The sequence below is a fragment of the Rhinopithecus roxellana genome, chromosome 18, assembly GCF_007565055.1.
Source record: "Rhinopithecus roxellana isolate Shanxi Qingling chromosome 18, ASM756505v1, whole genome shotgun sequence".
Classification (NCBI taxonomy): domain Eukaryota; kingdom Metazoa; phylum Chordata; class Mammalia; order Primates; family Cercopithecidae; genus Rhinopithecus; species Rhinopithecus roxellana.
Genome location: NC_044566.1, coordinates 91,990,695 through 92,007,233, shown reverse-complemented (window position 1 = coordinate 92,007,233; position 16,539 = coordinate 91,990,695). Strand labels below are relative to the sequence as shown.

General features: G+C 40.9%; 1 protein-coding gene across 1 annotated transcript in view; it reads right to left on the bottom strand.

The window, feature by feature from the left end:
• Positions 1–16,539, bottom strand: part of NALCN (sodium leak channel, non-selective) — a 229,742-nt gene that overhangs the window by 10,504 nt on the left and 202,699 nt on the right. The window contains exons 28-34 of the mRNA XM_030922022.1: positions 15,987–16,106; positions 10,606–10,674; positions 9,226–9,374; positions 8,303–8,396; positions 3,723–3,855; positions 2,948–3,063; positions 225–382 (exon numbers count right to left, since the gene is read on the bottom strand). Of these exons, the coding sequence (XP_030777882.1) occupies positions 225–382; positions 2,948–3,063; positions 3,723–3,855; positions 8,303–8,396; positions 9,226–9,374; positions 10,606–10,674; positions 15,987–16,106 (839 nt within the window). The remainder of the gene's footprint in view (positions 1–224; positions 383–2,947; positions 3,064–3,722; positions 3,856–8,302; positions 8,397–9,225; positions 9,375–10,605; positions 10,675–15,986; positions 16,107–16,539) is intronic.

The window sequence follows — 16,539 nt, the reverse complement described above, 5'->3', positions numbered from 1 at the left end:
TGGGACATCAGGGCACAGCTGCCCAGCCCTCCCCTGCGAGGCACCTACTTGGAAATGATCACTGGAGGACAGCGAGAAACGGCACTTAGCGCCTGGGACATGTGACCCCGCTTCACGACCACAGCAGATGTGGCATTTTGGGTTGGAAACAAGCTACAGAGGCCTTGAAGGCTGACGGCTGTAGTTTCTGCCCCAGTTCAGCCCTGCGAAAGCATGACTTGTACCTCAGGACGTCGTGGAACGTGACGTCGCCACCGTTGTGGAGCCTCTCCATTTCGTAGCACATGTGCTTAAATAGGAGCTTGTCCTTGTCCAAGTCCACCTCCAGCCTCCCACGCAGCAGCCGCAGCAGGAACTTGACACGAAACGTGGGGATCACCCCCTGTGTGGCAGAGCACAAGCAGCAGCAAATCATCATCAGGCCTCAGTGATGCACTGGGTTTCTCAAAAAAAAAAAAAAAAAAAAAAAAAAAAAAAAAAAAAAAAAAAAAAAAAAAAAGGTGCTATTTCTCAAAAGCTGGCATAATTAGCACCAGATGTGAAGAAAGCTGGTCACCTCCTTGGAGCCTGGTGGAATTAAGTGCACTAAGAAGAGCAGAGGATGGAAAACTGAGTGATAAATTTCTCTCTCTGGGATGTCACCACATTGCAGCATTTGGAGTGAGGCATGGGAAGCTCCCCCTCAGCCCCCCAGGATGCTGCTCTTGCTCTCACCAGGCTGATGCTCACGTGGCCGTCTCACTGACTCCGCCTCCAATGAACGCACTGAGTGGGTCATAATGCACTCACACAAGGTAACGGACAAGACACAGACATGTAATCCTCCTCTTCACTCAGTCTGGATGCTAGGAATGTCTCAATGTTTATTGCAAGTTTTTCTACCATTAAAAGATAACTCGTGGTGGATCATGCCTGTAATCTTAGCACTTTGGGAGGCTGAGGCGGGTGGACCACCTGAGGTCAGGAGTTCGACATCAGCCTGGCCAACATGGTGAAACCTGTTCTCTACTAAAAATATAAAAATTACCCAGATGCAGTGGTGCGTGCCTGTAGTCCCAGCTACTCGGGAGGCTGAGGCTGGAGAATCACTCGAACTCAGGAGGCAGAGGTTGCAGTTAGCCAAGATCGTACCACTGCATTCCAGCCTGGGGACAGAGTGAGACTCCACCTCAAAAAGTAAAAAAAAAAAGAGATAACTCCTTTTCATGTCTTCTTCAGGATTAGAAAAACTATATACAAGAGAATTTGGCCCCCAGCTCTGCCCTCTTCTGGGTCAGGACTGATCCTGACACTGAGAACCTAAGATGTGTTGCTACCTCCCACGCAACACAAACCACCATGCCCCCCTGGCTGTATCTTTGAATGAAAGTGCTGGGCAGAACACTAGTGACCATGATTGCCTGCCAGTTACTGGCATCTCAGTGTGAAGGGCAGTGTGTTCTTCATGTGTGTATTACATTAAAGCAGGGTGACAGTTATGGAGAGACAGGTGGGTCCTGAGGAGCTGAGAGTGAGGTCAGATCCCCTGCACGCAGGGCACACACTATCTTGAAAGCCCTCGAGACTGGAACCTGGGTGGGCGAGGGTACCAAAAAGAGGGATGAAATCGGGGTGAGGGCACTGACGGGGCCCCTCATTTATGATGCCCATGCTGGCTCCTTGGTCTTTGTGCCCTTCATCAACTCTTCTTGAACTATTTCCAGATCTCCCCTCAAATACTCTGGCAGAACCTTCCTTGTGTTGTTCAGACATGATGTCCCACAGCACCCCTCAGGCCTCCTTCATGGCCATTTCTGCTGGTGCAGCCCAACCCCAACTACTGTCTATAGTTTTAACTTCTGGAAATACTGCTACTAATACTATTATTATTTCACTTTTTATTATTTGTCTCCACCTATTAGAATGTAAACTCTGTGAGTGCAGGAGCTGTTCCATCTTGTTCATTGCTATATCCTCAGTGCCTAGAACTGTGCCTGAGTGTTTGCTAGGATGAAGAAGAGAGAAGAAGAGGAGGAGGAAGAACAGGAGGAAGTGCAGAAGAGGAGGTGGGGGAAGAGGAGGTAGAGGTAGAGGAGAAGGAGGAGGTGGGAGAGGAGAAGGTAGAGGTAGAAGAGGAGGAGGAGGTGGAGGGGGAAGATGAGGTGGAGGGGGAAGATGAGGTGGAGGAGGAGGAGGAGGAGGTGGAGGAGGAGGTGGAGGAGGAGGAGGAGGAGGGGGTGGAGGAGGAGGAGGAAGGGGGTGGAGGAGGAGGAGGAAGGGGGAGGAGGAGGAGGGGGGGAGGAGGAGGAGGGGGTGGAGGAGGAGGAGGAGGAAGGGGGTGGAGGAGGAGGGGGTGGATGAGGAGGAGGAGGAGGTAGAGGAGGAGGAGGAGGGGGTAGAGGAGGAGGAGGATTAGGAGGAAGGGAAGGAGGTGGAGGTTGATGACGGCAATGACAAGAAGAGGAAGAGCAAACCGCAGCTACTTTGGCTAATTTTAAGAAATCTTGGGCAAGCTTTATGGTTAAAACATTCAAATAGTTACTCAAATATAATCCAATAAACACCTTCAGACACCACTTAAATAACTCCTTTGTACTTTTAATTGGGATTGCTGCTTGAGTTTGAGGTGATCCTGAATTTGTAATATACTGTCCCTTTGGTAGTTTCAGTGTCACCTCTTTTTCTGGCCTGAGCCCAAGCTTGATTCCTACAGAGTCCCTTTGGTTTCCTTTCCCTGCTGGCCTTCTGAAAGTCTGAAGAGGATGTTCATGGTTGAAGATGACATAACGAGGAACAACTCACTCTCCCTTCCTAGAAGATTCTGCTGAACTGTGAATGATGACTTTCTGCAATTCACCATTAAAAAATTCAATCTATGTCATTGCCAGCCTCAAAACCATTTAAATGTTTGAGACATGTTGGTAAGTCTCTTTGAGGTGGGGCATGAAACAGCAACCCACTCCCATACCTCTCTTTTATCATCCACCATGTTCCATATGATTTGAAAGTGGCGAAGATCGTTGTAACTTAAAAGCTGGTCCTCCTCAGTGGAATAAAACAAGGAGAAATTCTCAACAATTATGGCTTTTAAAAAAAGAAAAATTCAGAAGTTAGACAATTATGCTCATCTGTCATATTTTAGAAAGAGTAAAACATCTATTATTAAAAATGGATTCTATCACCTACATCATAAGCCAGATTTTTAAAGTGCTTTTAGTATGGTTTCCAAATTGGCATGTTTACACTTGGACTAAGCTATTTCTGCAGCTCCTGCCTTTCCAAAATATGAGGGTCATAAGCACAAATACACATTCTGTGTATAGAGATAGTCATGCCAGCTGGCTTTAACTCTTAGTTGAGAGTTCCAGGGCCATTTTTAAAGGTCAAATTGAGTTCTGGGTGGCCCCACAGCTGGGTGAATAAGGTGTACCTTTCAAAAACATAAATGTGATATTTCAAGGCTAGACAGTCCTCTCTGATATTTGTTCAACTCAGTCCATGAGAAGAGCTCTTTTGAAATTAATGATCATAATAAATGATACCACTCTTAAAATTGCAGTCAACTGTCATTTACACGCCTTTCAAAGGTCTTTTCAGCTTCTGGATTGAGAGACTAAACAATTTATAATTAATGCCATGAAACACCCACCCCAAGCAATCCAAGATAATTGCTTGAAAATCATACATAATTATCTAAGTACCTGAGTTTAAAGAGTAAAAAGTATTCAACTAACATCACTTACCTACAAGCAGATTTAGCATGATGTAGGCAATGATGACATAAAATGAGCAGAAATACATAAGTGCCCCAGCATAGTTTCCACAGTCTGTTGCCCAGTATGTAAATTCATCTGGAGTACAAAAAGGAGGCTGAACCTTTGGGGCATTGGGGCAGAAGAAGGAGGAGAGGATAAGAGTAGAGAATAGAAATTTCTTTTAGCTGACTATAGTTAATGAATAGATTCCTAAACATATAGAATATAATTAACTTCAAAGTTAGCTTTCAAAAGCCACATACATTGGTTACATCATCTATAGCAAAAATAAAGAAGAATATTTCACTTATGGTATGCTGTTATCTTGTAGAATCCCAAGGCTACTGCCATTTTTAAAAGCACAATGAAAGTGAATGAATCTCCACTAGATACTCTTTCTGCCTCCGCCACCAGCCCCAAGTGATAAGTAGCCACTGTGATGCAAACTGCAGAAAATCAAATAAAAAGACATTTGCAAGTTTTTCTCTGACTGAAGTAACAGGTTAAGATTTGGGAATATAAAGGTATACCTTGGAGACATCGCAGTTTCAGTTCCAGGCTGCTGCGATAAAGTGAATACTGCAATAAAACAAGTCCCATGCATGTTTTGGTTTCCCAGTACATATGCAAGTCACGTTTGTACCATACTGTGGCTTATTAAGTACACAATGGCATTATGTCCAAAAAGGTATGGACCTTAATAAAAAGTATTTTTATTGCTAAGAAAAGCTAACAATCATCTGAACCTTCAGTGAGTTGTAATCTTCTGCTGGTGGTGGAGGGTCTTGCCTCAATGTTGACAGCTGCTGACTGAGCAGGGTGGTGGCTGCTGACGGTTGGGGTGGCTGTGGCAATTTCTTAAGACAACATGGAAGTTTATCGTATCAATTGACTCTTCCTTTCATGAAAGATTTTTCTGCAGCATATGTTGCTGTTTGCTGGCATTTTACCCACAATAGAACTTCTTTTGAATTTGGAGTCAGTCCTCTCAAACCCTGCTGCTGGTTTATCAAGTAATTTTATGTAACATTATAAATCCTTTGTTGTCATTATGACTATGTTCATAGCACCTTCAGCAAGAGTAGATTCTGTTTCAAGAAACCACTCTAATCATCCATAAGGAGCAATCTTCATTCCTTCAAGTTTGATCAGGAGACTGTGGCAATTTGGTCACATCTTCAGGTTCCATTTCTAATTCTAGTTCTCTTGCTATGTCTACCAACCACATGTGCAGTGACTTCCTTCACTGAAGTCTTGAACCCCTCAAAGTCATCCATAATGACTGGAATCAACTTCTTCCAAATTCCTGTTAATGCTGATGATATTTTGACCTCCTTCCATGAATCATGAATGTTCCTAATGGCATCTAGAATAGTGAATCCTTTCTAGAGGTTTTTCAATGTACTTTGCCCAGATTCATCAGAGCCATCACTATCTATCGCAGCTATTAGCCTTATGAAATCTATTTCTGAAATAATAAGACTTGAAATGACTCCTTGATCCATGGACAGAATGTGTTAGCAGGCAAGAAAACAACATTAATCTCCTGATACATCTCCTGGTACAGCTCTCGGTTGACCAGGTAGATGCATTTTTAATGAGCAGTACTACTTTGAAAGGAATCTTTTCTTTCCTGAGCAGTGGGTCTCAAGAGTGGGCTTAAATATCCAGAAAACCATGCTGTAAACAGCTGTTCTGTCATCCAGGCTTTGTTGTTTCATTTATAGAGCACAGGCAGGGTAAATTTAGCGTAATTCTTAAGAGACTGTATTAGTCCATTATCATGATGCTAATAAAGACATACCCTGAGACTGGGTAATTTATAAAGAAAAGAGATTTAATTGACTCACAGTTCAGCAGGGATGGGGAGGCCTCAGGAGACTTACAATCATGGCGGAAGGGGAAGCAAACACGTCCTTCTTCACATGGTGGCAGCAAGAAGTGCCAAGCAAATGGGGGGAAAGCCCCTTATAAAACCATCAGATCTCATGACAGCTATAGTGAGAACTCACTCAGTATCACAAGAACAGGATGGAAGAAACCACCCCCATGATTCAATTATCTCTGCCTGGTCCCTCCCATGATACAGAGAAATTAAGGGAACTACAATTCAAGATGAGATTTGGGTGGGGACACAGTCAAACCATAGCAGGGACCTAGGATTTTTGGAATGTTAAATGAGCATGGGCTTCCACTGAAAGTTACCAGCTGCATTAGTCCCTAACAACAGAGTCAGTCTGTCATTTGAACCTTTGAAGCCAGGCATTGACTTCTCCTTTCTAGCTATGAAAGTTCTAGAGGGCATCTTTTTCCAATAGAAGGATGTTTTGTCTACATTGAAAATCCATTGTTTAGTGAAGCCAGTTTAATTAATTATTTTAGCTAGATCTTCTAGATAACTTGCCACAGCTTTTACATCAGCAGCACTTACACACTTGTATATTATGGAGATGGCTTCTTTCTTTCCTTAAACATCATGAACCAACCTTTGCTAGCATCGAACATTTTTTTCTGCAGCATTCTCACCTCTCTCACCCTTCATAAATCTGAAGAGAGTAAGGGCCGCCTTGTGCATTTGGCTTTAGCTTAAGGGCATATTGTGGCTAGTCTGATCTTCTATTCAGACCGGTAAAACTTTCTCCATATCAGCAATAAGGCTATTTCTTATCAGCCATGTGTTCACTGGAGTAGCATTTTAATTCCCTTCAAGAACTTTTCCTTTGAATTAACAACTTGAGTAACTATTTGGTGCAAGGGACCTAGCTTTTGGGCTAACTTGGCTTTTGACATGCCATTCTCCGTAAGCTTAATCATTTCTAGCTTTTGATTTAAAGTAAGAGATGTGTGAATCTTCTTTTCACTTGAATACTTACAGGCCATTGTAGGGTTATTAATCGGCCTAATTTCAATATTGTTGTGTCTCAGGACATAGGGAGGCCCAAGAAAAGAGAGAAGGGTTGGAGAAACAGCTCTTTGGTGCAGCAGTCAGAAGACATATGACATTTATCAATTAAATTTTCCATCTTATTGAGCATGGTTCATGGCACCCCTCAAAACAATTACAAAAGAAACATCAAAAGATCATTGATCACAGATCACCAAAACAGATATAATAATAATGAAAAAGTCCGAAATAGTGAGAATTGCCAAAATGTGATAAAGAACCAGAAAGTGAGCAAACACATGCTATCAGAAAAATGGCCCTGATAGATCTGCTCAATACAAGATTGCCATAAACCTTCAATTTGTAAAAATGCAAAGTCTGCAAAAGGCAATAAGTGAAGCATAGTAAAACAAGATGTGCCTGTACATAGCAAATTCACATTCAAATTATGTAAGGAGTGAGCCCCATTCCTGGAACACTGTTATGGGATGCTATGGAATAGCACAAGACTTAAGTCATCAAAAACTCTCTCATTGTTTACAGGCTCAATAAAATGCCAATGCCTCTGAGAGCACTTTCTGGTTTTTCTCAGCCAGAGAAACTAGCTCTTTCTTCTTTAATCCCAGCATTCTGCTTGTATTTTTATTTAAGATTCGTTAAATTTTGCCTTGTGTTCTATTTGATTTGGCAAATTCTCCTTGTTAATTCATGCATGAAGTCCTAGCGCTCCTACTCTGTGCTAGGTTTGTGCCAAGTTTGGGGAGAGACTGGTAAGAAAGACATAGGCCCTGTGCCTTCTTCCTGCTGACAGTTGGATGCTGTGTAATCCAATATGGTGACCACTAGCTCCATGCAGCGATGTAAATTTAAATTATGTTAATTAAAATGTAATAATATAAAATTAAAACTAAAATTCAGTTCCTCAGTTGTGTTAGTCATATTTTAAGTGCCCCATAACCACGTATCACTAGTGGCTCCTGAATTGGACAGTACAGATTTCCATCACTGCAGAACTTTTATAAGATAGCATTGGTCTGTCCTATAGTGAGAGAGAAAATAAATGAATGTAAGCCAATAATTCACTACAGCTGTGATACTTATTATAAAGGAGCACTATAGAGCAGCATAAGAACATATAGCTGGCTGTCTTAGCTGAAGGCAAAAGACCTGAAGGAATGGATGTTTAAACTGATACCAGAAGGATGATGCTTGGGGAAGACAGGGTATAGTAAGAAGGAAGTATAAAGTATACTTTATAGTATAAAGGAAGAGTAGCTCAGAGCCCTTGAGGTAAGCTCCCGGAGTGTGCCTTGGAGTTGCTGAAGACCTAGCACCTAGCATATAGGCTGAGGGGCAGTGAACTATCCACTGAATACATTAAATTAAAGGGCTCCCAGTTTGACTTTGACTACCAAAATATTAAAGATGGGAGGCAAAGAACAACATCCACAGAATGCATATTTGTTGAATGGAACTACAATAGCTCAGGTTGGGTTAATTGAGTATTTTGCCCTAAATATTCACGCATTGTAATGTATAATGCAATTTTATGGACTGAAGTGTCAGGATTTATATTTCACACACAAAGTCTTGACGCTAACAAGGATGATCCTGCCAACATTGGGTTGCAAGACTTTCATGCTGATTCTAAGTCTAAGCTTTGTTCATGGTGAGAGATATTTACCATACAGTCGTGCATAATCTTGTTCCAGTCTTCACCTGTGACAATTCGGAACAGTACGGTAATAGCTTTGCCAGCCGAAGAAAAGTTTGCATGCCTAATTTAAGAAAAAAAAATTAACAGAATGTGAATAGAAGGGTTTGTCATGAAATAGCATAGTTTGCCACCACCAAAACAAGTGGAGGTTGTAGCAAATTTGGTTGCTAAGTTACCTTTTCCAAAGGTTATACCTTTTTATTAGTTTGTCATTTATACTTGCCTCCAAATATAGCTGTCTGAACACCCAACTCTGGCATGACCACTAATTTATTGCCATTCATCTTGAATGACTAAGTAGGCAGGCTTTGGTAACTAAGTGATTCCATCTTTCACTTGGAGGATGCTATAAAAGATGGGGCAGCCATGTAGCTAATTCCTACAACCTGACATATCGGTATATACTTTGTTGTATCAGGACTTAAAAAAAAAACAATGAGATGCATCTATAAAACTTAGGCAAATCATTGAAAACTGCTTTTCATATATTACAACCATTTGGGGGGCTCTAACTTCCCATATTTTGCTGAGAAAGAAACCCAAAGTTATCTTAAAATTGTTCCAACTAAAAATAATATCATTTTTTTGCAATATGTAGATAGAAAAAGTGCTGGAATTGGGAGTGATGATTACTGAATGTTGGTGGAATTATGGATTCTTTTTGTTTTATTTCTAACTTTTCTAAGGTTTTGAAATTAGACCTTTTCAGTTGAATAACCTTTTTCAACTGGAAAAATATTTAAAACTTGGCTATTTTATTTTAATTTCCAACAGATTACTTCCCTTTCCCCTATCCTAGACTTTAGTAGACAAAAAACATTTGTTTATTTAAAATTTTATTACTAAAGTGTTTGCTTGATAAATGAATAGAAAGATAAATATACACCAACCTGTTAATGTTCTCCCCATATTTCACAGTACCAAACAAAACAACTCCAGCAAAAGCGTAACACAGCAGCAAGAGGAACATGCCTACTATGATAAAGAAGCTCTTGTACATGCTGACGACCACTGTCAAGAGGAGCATCTTTAGCGTTACCTGGGGACCAGGGGTGGGAAGCAAGGAGAGAGAGAGAGAGAGAGACAGAGAGAGAGAGAGAGAGAGAGAGAGAGAGAGAGAGAGAGAGAGAGAGAGAGAGAGAAAATATTCAATCCATTAAGCTATGGAAGACCTGGGTAGCAACTAATTTTTAAGCAGATTGGCTCAAAAGTGATTCTTAGGTGTATCATTTGAAAGTTGCTTTCTATAAGGTATTAAATCTAAATATTCTTCAAAACCCACCAGGCATTGGGTGAATGTTATTCTTACTTCAAACATTTCAGCCTCTTCACACAAATTAATAAGAGTAACACTAAGCATTTTCACCTTCCATTTTCTCTTCTCCTTCTCCTCAATTCTCTAAGATAAGGACTACACATTTTTGACTGATAGCAAGTAAACTCAGGCTTCTTCCACAAACAGGCTTTCACAGAAACAAACCTAAGCAATGGTATAATACTAAATAACTATAAAATATTAAATATATTGGTTATGTGTACATATGGAATGTATATATGAAATAATGTTTGTAATAAAAAAGGAAACAGCATTGTAAAAAATGAAAAATATATGTGGAATATACCCATGAACATTAACAAAAAATATTAAAAAATCTGGAATCCCATCTTGGCTAACGTGGTGAAACCCTGTCTCCACTAAAAATACAAAAATTAGCTGGGTGTGGTGGTGCATGCCTGTAATCCCAGCTACTTGGGAGGCTGAGGCAGGAGAATCACTTGAACCTGGGAGGTGGAGAAAACAGTGAGCCAAGATCCCACCACTGCACTCCAGCCTGGTAACAGAGCAAGACACTCCATCTCAAAAAAAAAAAAAAAAAAAATCTGGAATCATGTAAACATACAAATTCATTAAAAAGATTATTTTTCTCTGAAGTAAAGTTACTTAACTTTATTGAAAATAAAAATAAAAATGCATTAAGAAAGAATAATGGTTTTTGTTTTCATGACTGATATGTTACCTTTAATAAATTTAAATAATTTAATTATTGAATATAAAGAATAAGCAACATAAATGGCAGGAAACACACCGAATGATAACTAAGCTACTGATTCATTTAATAATATTTAATATTTGTTAATCTTGACTTATGATGTCTAGTAATTTGTGACTACATCCCTAAATATGCAGAGGTAAGGCTGTAATCAATTAATCACCATTCTTTCATTAACACATATATAACCTTGAATAAGATTCTTCACAAGGTACTTACATGTTTTCCACAGATGGAGAAAAACCTAAATACAATCACACAAGCGCCCATCATGTAGGTATATGCATTCTGAAATTTAAACAGAAGACAGCCTCTCATAATTTGCACAAACGATCTTGTTACAGTTCCATTTTTTAAGTATTCCGTGAAGTATACTGAATAATTTGCTGAATATGTGTAAATTCTTGTAAGAAAGTTATCTATAAAGGGTGCTGAAAAGGTCACTGCAAAAACTCATGAATAAATATTACATTTAAAATTCAATCTCAAATGAAACTTCGGGTTTTGTTTTACTCAGTTAAATTCTGTATTTTGAAATTTATTTTACATAAAATGGTGACCAGCTCTTTTGTATATATGGTGTGAAAAACATAGGATAATGGTGCAACATAGGAAGGTCAACTGACATGGGAGATAAAGGAATCCTGGCAACAAGAAAGGGCTGATGGTGGAAAAGATTGCCAGAAGTCAGATTCTAGACACCACTGAAGATAAAATACACACTCATTCCTCTAAGCTGATTTCAGAGAGGTCCTCCCTGCTCAGGAACACATCCAGCTCTTTCTTCAAGGGTGTGATTACCAGGAAGAGATGACCGCACTTTATGAATAAGAAAGCTTCATTTGAGAAACAAAGATCTCACCAGCTATAACTGCAATAACAACCTTAACATTCAGCTGATGCCAGAGTGTGATTACTCTCAAGGAGGCTTGCCTAGCCAAATGATGACAGTCACAGATGGGCCCCGCAAAGGGGATCCAGCAAGATCCTTGGTGAGGTCTAAGCACATGAATGTGTGTACATAGCATCTTTGGATAGGGAACTTTCCTTCCCAATAGTCCACTGCAAAATATAGTGGAGAATAAGCATCCTTCCAAGACCAAAGAGGTTCTTGGAGAAGAACAAAAGCAGTTAGGCAGAAAAGGCAAATTTTTGGGTTTAAGATTCCCTCTCTGAGGTTATCTGGGATTAGGGAGTCTACTTGACTTTTGCTTGGACTGAGTAGCTTTAGGTTGCATTTTGATATGGTTTGGCTGTGTTCCCACCCAAATCTCATCTTGGACTGTAGTTCCCATAATCCCCACGTATCATGGGAGGGACCAAGTGGAGATAATTGAATCATCGGGGTGGTTTCCCTCATCCTATTCTTGTGATGATTAAGTCTCACGAGGTCTGATAGTTTTATAAGGGGCTTCCCCTTTCACTGGTCACTCATACTTCTTCCTGCCACCATGTGGAGAAGGATGTGTTTGCTTCCCCTTCCACCATGATCATAAGTTTTCTGAGGCCTTCTCAGCCATGCAGAACTGTGAGTCAATTAAACGTCTTTCTTTTATAAAGTACTCAGTTTGGGGTATTTTTCCGTATCAGCATGAAAAAGGACTAATACAGTAAATTCATACTTAGAGTGGGAGGCTACTATAAGGATACCTGAAAATGTGCAAGCGACATTGGAACTGGGTAACAGGCAGAGGTTGGAACAGTTTGGAGGACTCAGAAGAAGACAGGAAGATATGGGAAAGTTTGGAACTTCCTAGAGATTTGTTGGATGGCTTTGACCAAAATACTGATAGTGATATGGACAATGAAGTCCAGGCTGAGGTGGTCTCAGGTGGAGATAAGAAACTTATTGGGAACTGGAGCAAAGGTGACTCTTGTTATGCTTTAGCAAAGAGACTGGTGGCATTTTGCCCCTGCCCTAGAGATCTGTGGAACCTTGAATTTGAGAGAGATGATTTAGAGTATCTGGGAGAATAAATTTCTAAGTGACATAGTATTCAAGAGGAAGCAGAGTATAAATATTTGGAAAATGTGCAGTCTGATGATTTTATAGAAAAGAAAACCTCATTTACTAGGGAGAAATTGAAGCCAGTTGCAGAAATATACATAAGTAACGAGGGGCTGAATGCTAATCACCAAGACAATGGGGAAAATGTCCCCAGGGCATACCAGAGAACTTCATGGCAGCCCCTTCCCTCACAGGCCTGGAGGCCTAGAAGGGAAAAATGGTTTTGTGGGCAGGCTCCCCCTGCTCTATGCAGCTTTGGGACATGGTGCCTTGCCTTTCAGCAGCTTCTGCTCCAGCCATGGCTAAAAGACACCAATGTACAGCTCAGGCCAATGCTTCAAAGAGTGCAAGCCCCAAGACTTGGTGGCTTACACATGGTGTTGGGCCTGTGGGTGAACAGAAGTCAAGAACTGAGGTTTGGGAACCTCTGCCTAGATTTTACAGGATGTATAGAAACAACTGGATGTCGAGGCAGAAGTTTGCTGCGGGGCTGGAGCCCTCATGGAGAACCTCTGCTGGGGCAGTGCAGAAGTAAAATGTGTGGTTGGAGTCCACACACACAGTCCCCACTGGGGCACTGCCTAGTGGAGCTGTGAGAAGAGGGCCACCATTGTCCAGACTCTAGAATGGTAGATCCACTAACAGCTTGCACTGTGTGCCTGGAAAAGCCACAGACACTCAACACCACTCCGGGCGGGGGGGGGGGGGGGGCTGTCCCCTGCAAAGCCACAATGGTGGAGCTGCCCAAGGCCATGGGAGCCCACCTCTTGCATCAGGGTGCCCTGGATATAAGACATAGAGTCAAAGGAGATTATTTTAGAACTTTAATGTTTAATGACTGCCCTATTGGATTTTGGACTTGCATGGTGCCTACAGCCCCTTGGTTTTGACCAATTTCTCCCATTTGGAATGGGTATATTTACCCAATGCCTGTACCCCCATTGTATCTAGGAAGTAACTAACTTGCTTTTGATTTTACAGGCTCATAGACAGAAGAAACTCTCCTTTTCTCAGATAAGACTTTGGGCTTGGACTTTTGAGTTAATGCTGGAATGAGTTAAGACTTCGGGGGACTGTTGGGAGGGCATGATTGTATTTTGAATTGTGATGACATGAGATTTGGGGGGGTCCAGGCAGAATGATATGGTTTAGCTGTGTCCCCACCCAAATCTCATCTTGAATTGTAGTTCCCATAATCTCCACATGTTGTGGGTGGGACCAGGTGGAGATAATTGAATCATGGGGGTGGTTTCCCCCATCCTGTTCTCATGATATTGAGTTAGTTCTCACAAGATCTGATGGTTTTATATGGGACATCCCCCTTTGCTGGGCACTCATTCTTCTCTCTCTTGTTCCCTTGTGAAGAAGGATGTGTTTGCTTCCCTTTCCACCATGATTGTAAGTTTCCTGAGGCTTTCCCAGCCATGTGGAACTGTGAGTCAATTAAACATCTTTCCTTTATAAATTACCCAGTTTTGGGTATTTCTTCATAACAGCTTGAGAAGGGACTAATACACATTTTATCTGGAGAAAGGAAAAACATGGGCCTTACTGCCTCTTCTTTCCACGTTCGCTAAAGATCTATTGCAGATACCTTCCCTCTTTATGTTTTGGAAGTAAAGACAACCAATAGTTTTTAGGATGAGAACCTGAATTCTTCACCTGAACTGCAAGGTCCTAAGAGGTCTGACACCTTACCCATCCAAATCTTGTACTATGCTAGTACTATGTATCTATCCTTCTTCCAGCTCTGTCATCTTTCCATCACGGTGACAGCTACCTGAAATGCCCTCCCCTTATCCTACAGATGGAGCCATCACTCCCTTGGGGATGTCTTCCAAGACCTCTCTGATGAAGCCATCTCCCACTATTATCTAAGTTGTCACAGGAACACAGGCTTTCCTTCATCTCCCTCATCATAGTCATTATACTCATAGATTTGTGAGCAATTGATGACTATCTGTCTACTTTTCCAGGATCTAAGGTTCACAAGAGCAGCAACTGTATTTGTTTTGCTTATAACTTTCTTCTCAATTACTAGTACTGTGTCTTGTACTAGGAATTGAGAACCATCTAATGCTGAGAAAATAGTTCAGGGTGACTGAGAGCTCACCTAGGCTTCATACAGGTCCTGATGCTGAAGGCAACCACTGGTTTAAGAAGGATGCTCACTATGTTCATGAGCACAGCATCTCGTATTAAGGCAAGCCCTTTAGGATGTGTAAATAAGTCTTTCCCAGCATGTCTCTAACATTAAGGGGATGGGAGAATGGATATTAAGGGGATGGGAGAATGGATAGAAGTAAACAGGGAAAAACTAATAATATTCCTTGGGATGAGATCAAGGATGACTAACAAAAAGAAGGTAATTATAATAATGCCTATAGGCTTGTATAATCTTTCTAGTTCAAGAAAGCCTCAAATATATTAATCTCACTTGATCTTCATAATGCCAGAGGAAATAGGTGGATTATGAAGTTATATTGCCCGTTCAGAGCGGGAAACAAAGAATCATTGAAGACAAATAAATTAGTCAAGCCTGGAAAATGGTGGAGCCTAGACTAGGACCCATATCTTCCAGAGCTGTGCTGTCCAACATGGTAACCACCAGCCACATGGAACCACATGTGGGTTATTGAGCACTTGAAATGTGGCAATTTAAATGAAGATATGCCGTAAATGTAAAATACCTACTCAGCCAAAGACTTCACACATAGATACAAGGATGCAACTTACCTCAATAATTTTATATTGCTTACACATGAAAATAATACTATTTTGGATATACTAGTTTAGAAAATATCATTAAATTGTTAATAGTTATAATTACATAAATAATTATAATTAATAAATAATTGTCTGCTTCTTTTTTATTGTGGCTTCTAGAAAATTATCACACAGATATCTAGTGATATCTGTGGCCATATTTTATTTTCACTGGACAATATGGCCCTAGGTTACAGCTCAGTACACCCATAGCTGCAGATTTTGCGTGGGATCTTGGACTGAATGGATGCTGAAGGCACTTTAGGTAAAATACTGAGAACACAGTTATAGAAATGGAGAATCATATGCTTTAGAGAAGTGGAGGCTAAATGTCTTATAGAAAATGAAACAGTGGAAGTACTTGAGAATGACATCGTGAAATACTGATTATAACGAAGTGGAATGAATGGTATATTTCAGCTGAGAAAACAGGAAAACAGGATTGTAGTCTTCTGATTCTAGCTTGTTGTGTGAATTCGGACAGTTCTCAATCTCTGTTGCAGTCTTCCTCTTTCTTTCTTCCTTGTTTTCCCCTTTGGTAAAATGAGGGGTTAAATCAGAAGATCTTGAAGGTCCTTCTCTTTCTAGCTTGCACCATCTAGGGCTTTGAGGGGCCAGGTTTTGCCTGTGTGAAGAGTGCGGGGGTGTGTACATGTAGACACAAGCATGTCTGAGAGTCCATCACAGTCAAAGCTGGGCTTTAGGGAGGTCCATCTAACACCTCAGAGCAGGTTGATGTGGAGTAAAATGAGACTGGAAACAGGACTGAGCAGAACTGAACGAAACTGAAAGAATCAGCTGAAATGAACTTGACGTCTGCGCTTACCAGGAGGGCAAAGTGAAGCACCACCCACACAACACCGAGTGACGTCACCAGGAGATCGTATCGGTTTCTTCTGCTTTGCCAGAAGCCAGCAGGTGACATTGCTATGATCTTCATGGTAACCTGGAGAAAAAGCAAAGAAGAAAATAAACAGAGGGGGGGTTTAGCACATATTTAAATGTATTAATTTGAGATGCATTATGTGTATGTATTTTTTTTTCAAATGAAGAAAATTCTAAATTATTTGATGTGGACACAATATGTTTTTCATTGAAAATGAGACAAATACTTGAATGCCTTTTGAGGTTTCCTTTTAGGCCATGTGCCTATACTATCTGTCTATCTGTTGGTCTATTTATTTATTTTTTATTATTTTTTGAGACTGAGTCTCGCTCTGTCACCCAGGCTGGAGTGCAGGGGCACGATCTTGGCTCACTGCAGCCTCTGCCTCCCAGGTTCAAGCAATTCTCCTGCCTCAGCCTCCCGAGTAGCTGGGGTTATAGGCACGTGCAACCACTCCTGGCTAATTTTTGTATTTTTAGTAGAGATGGGGTTT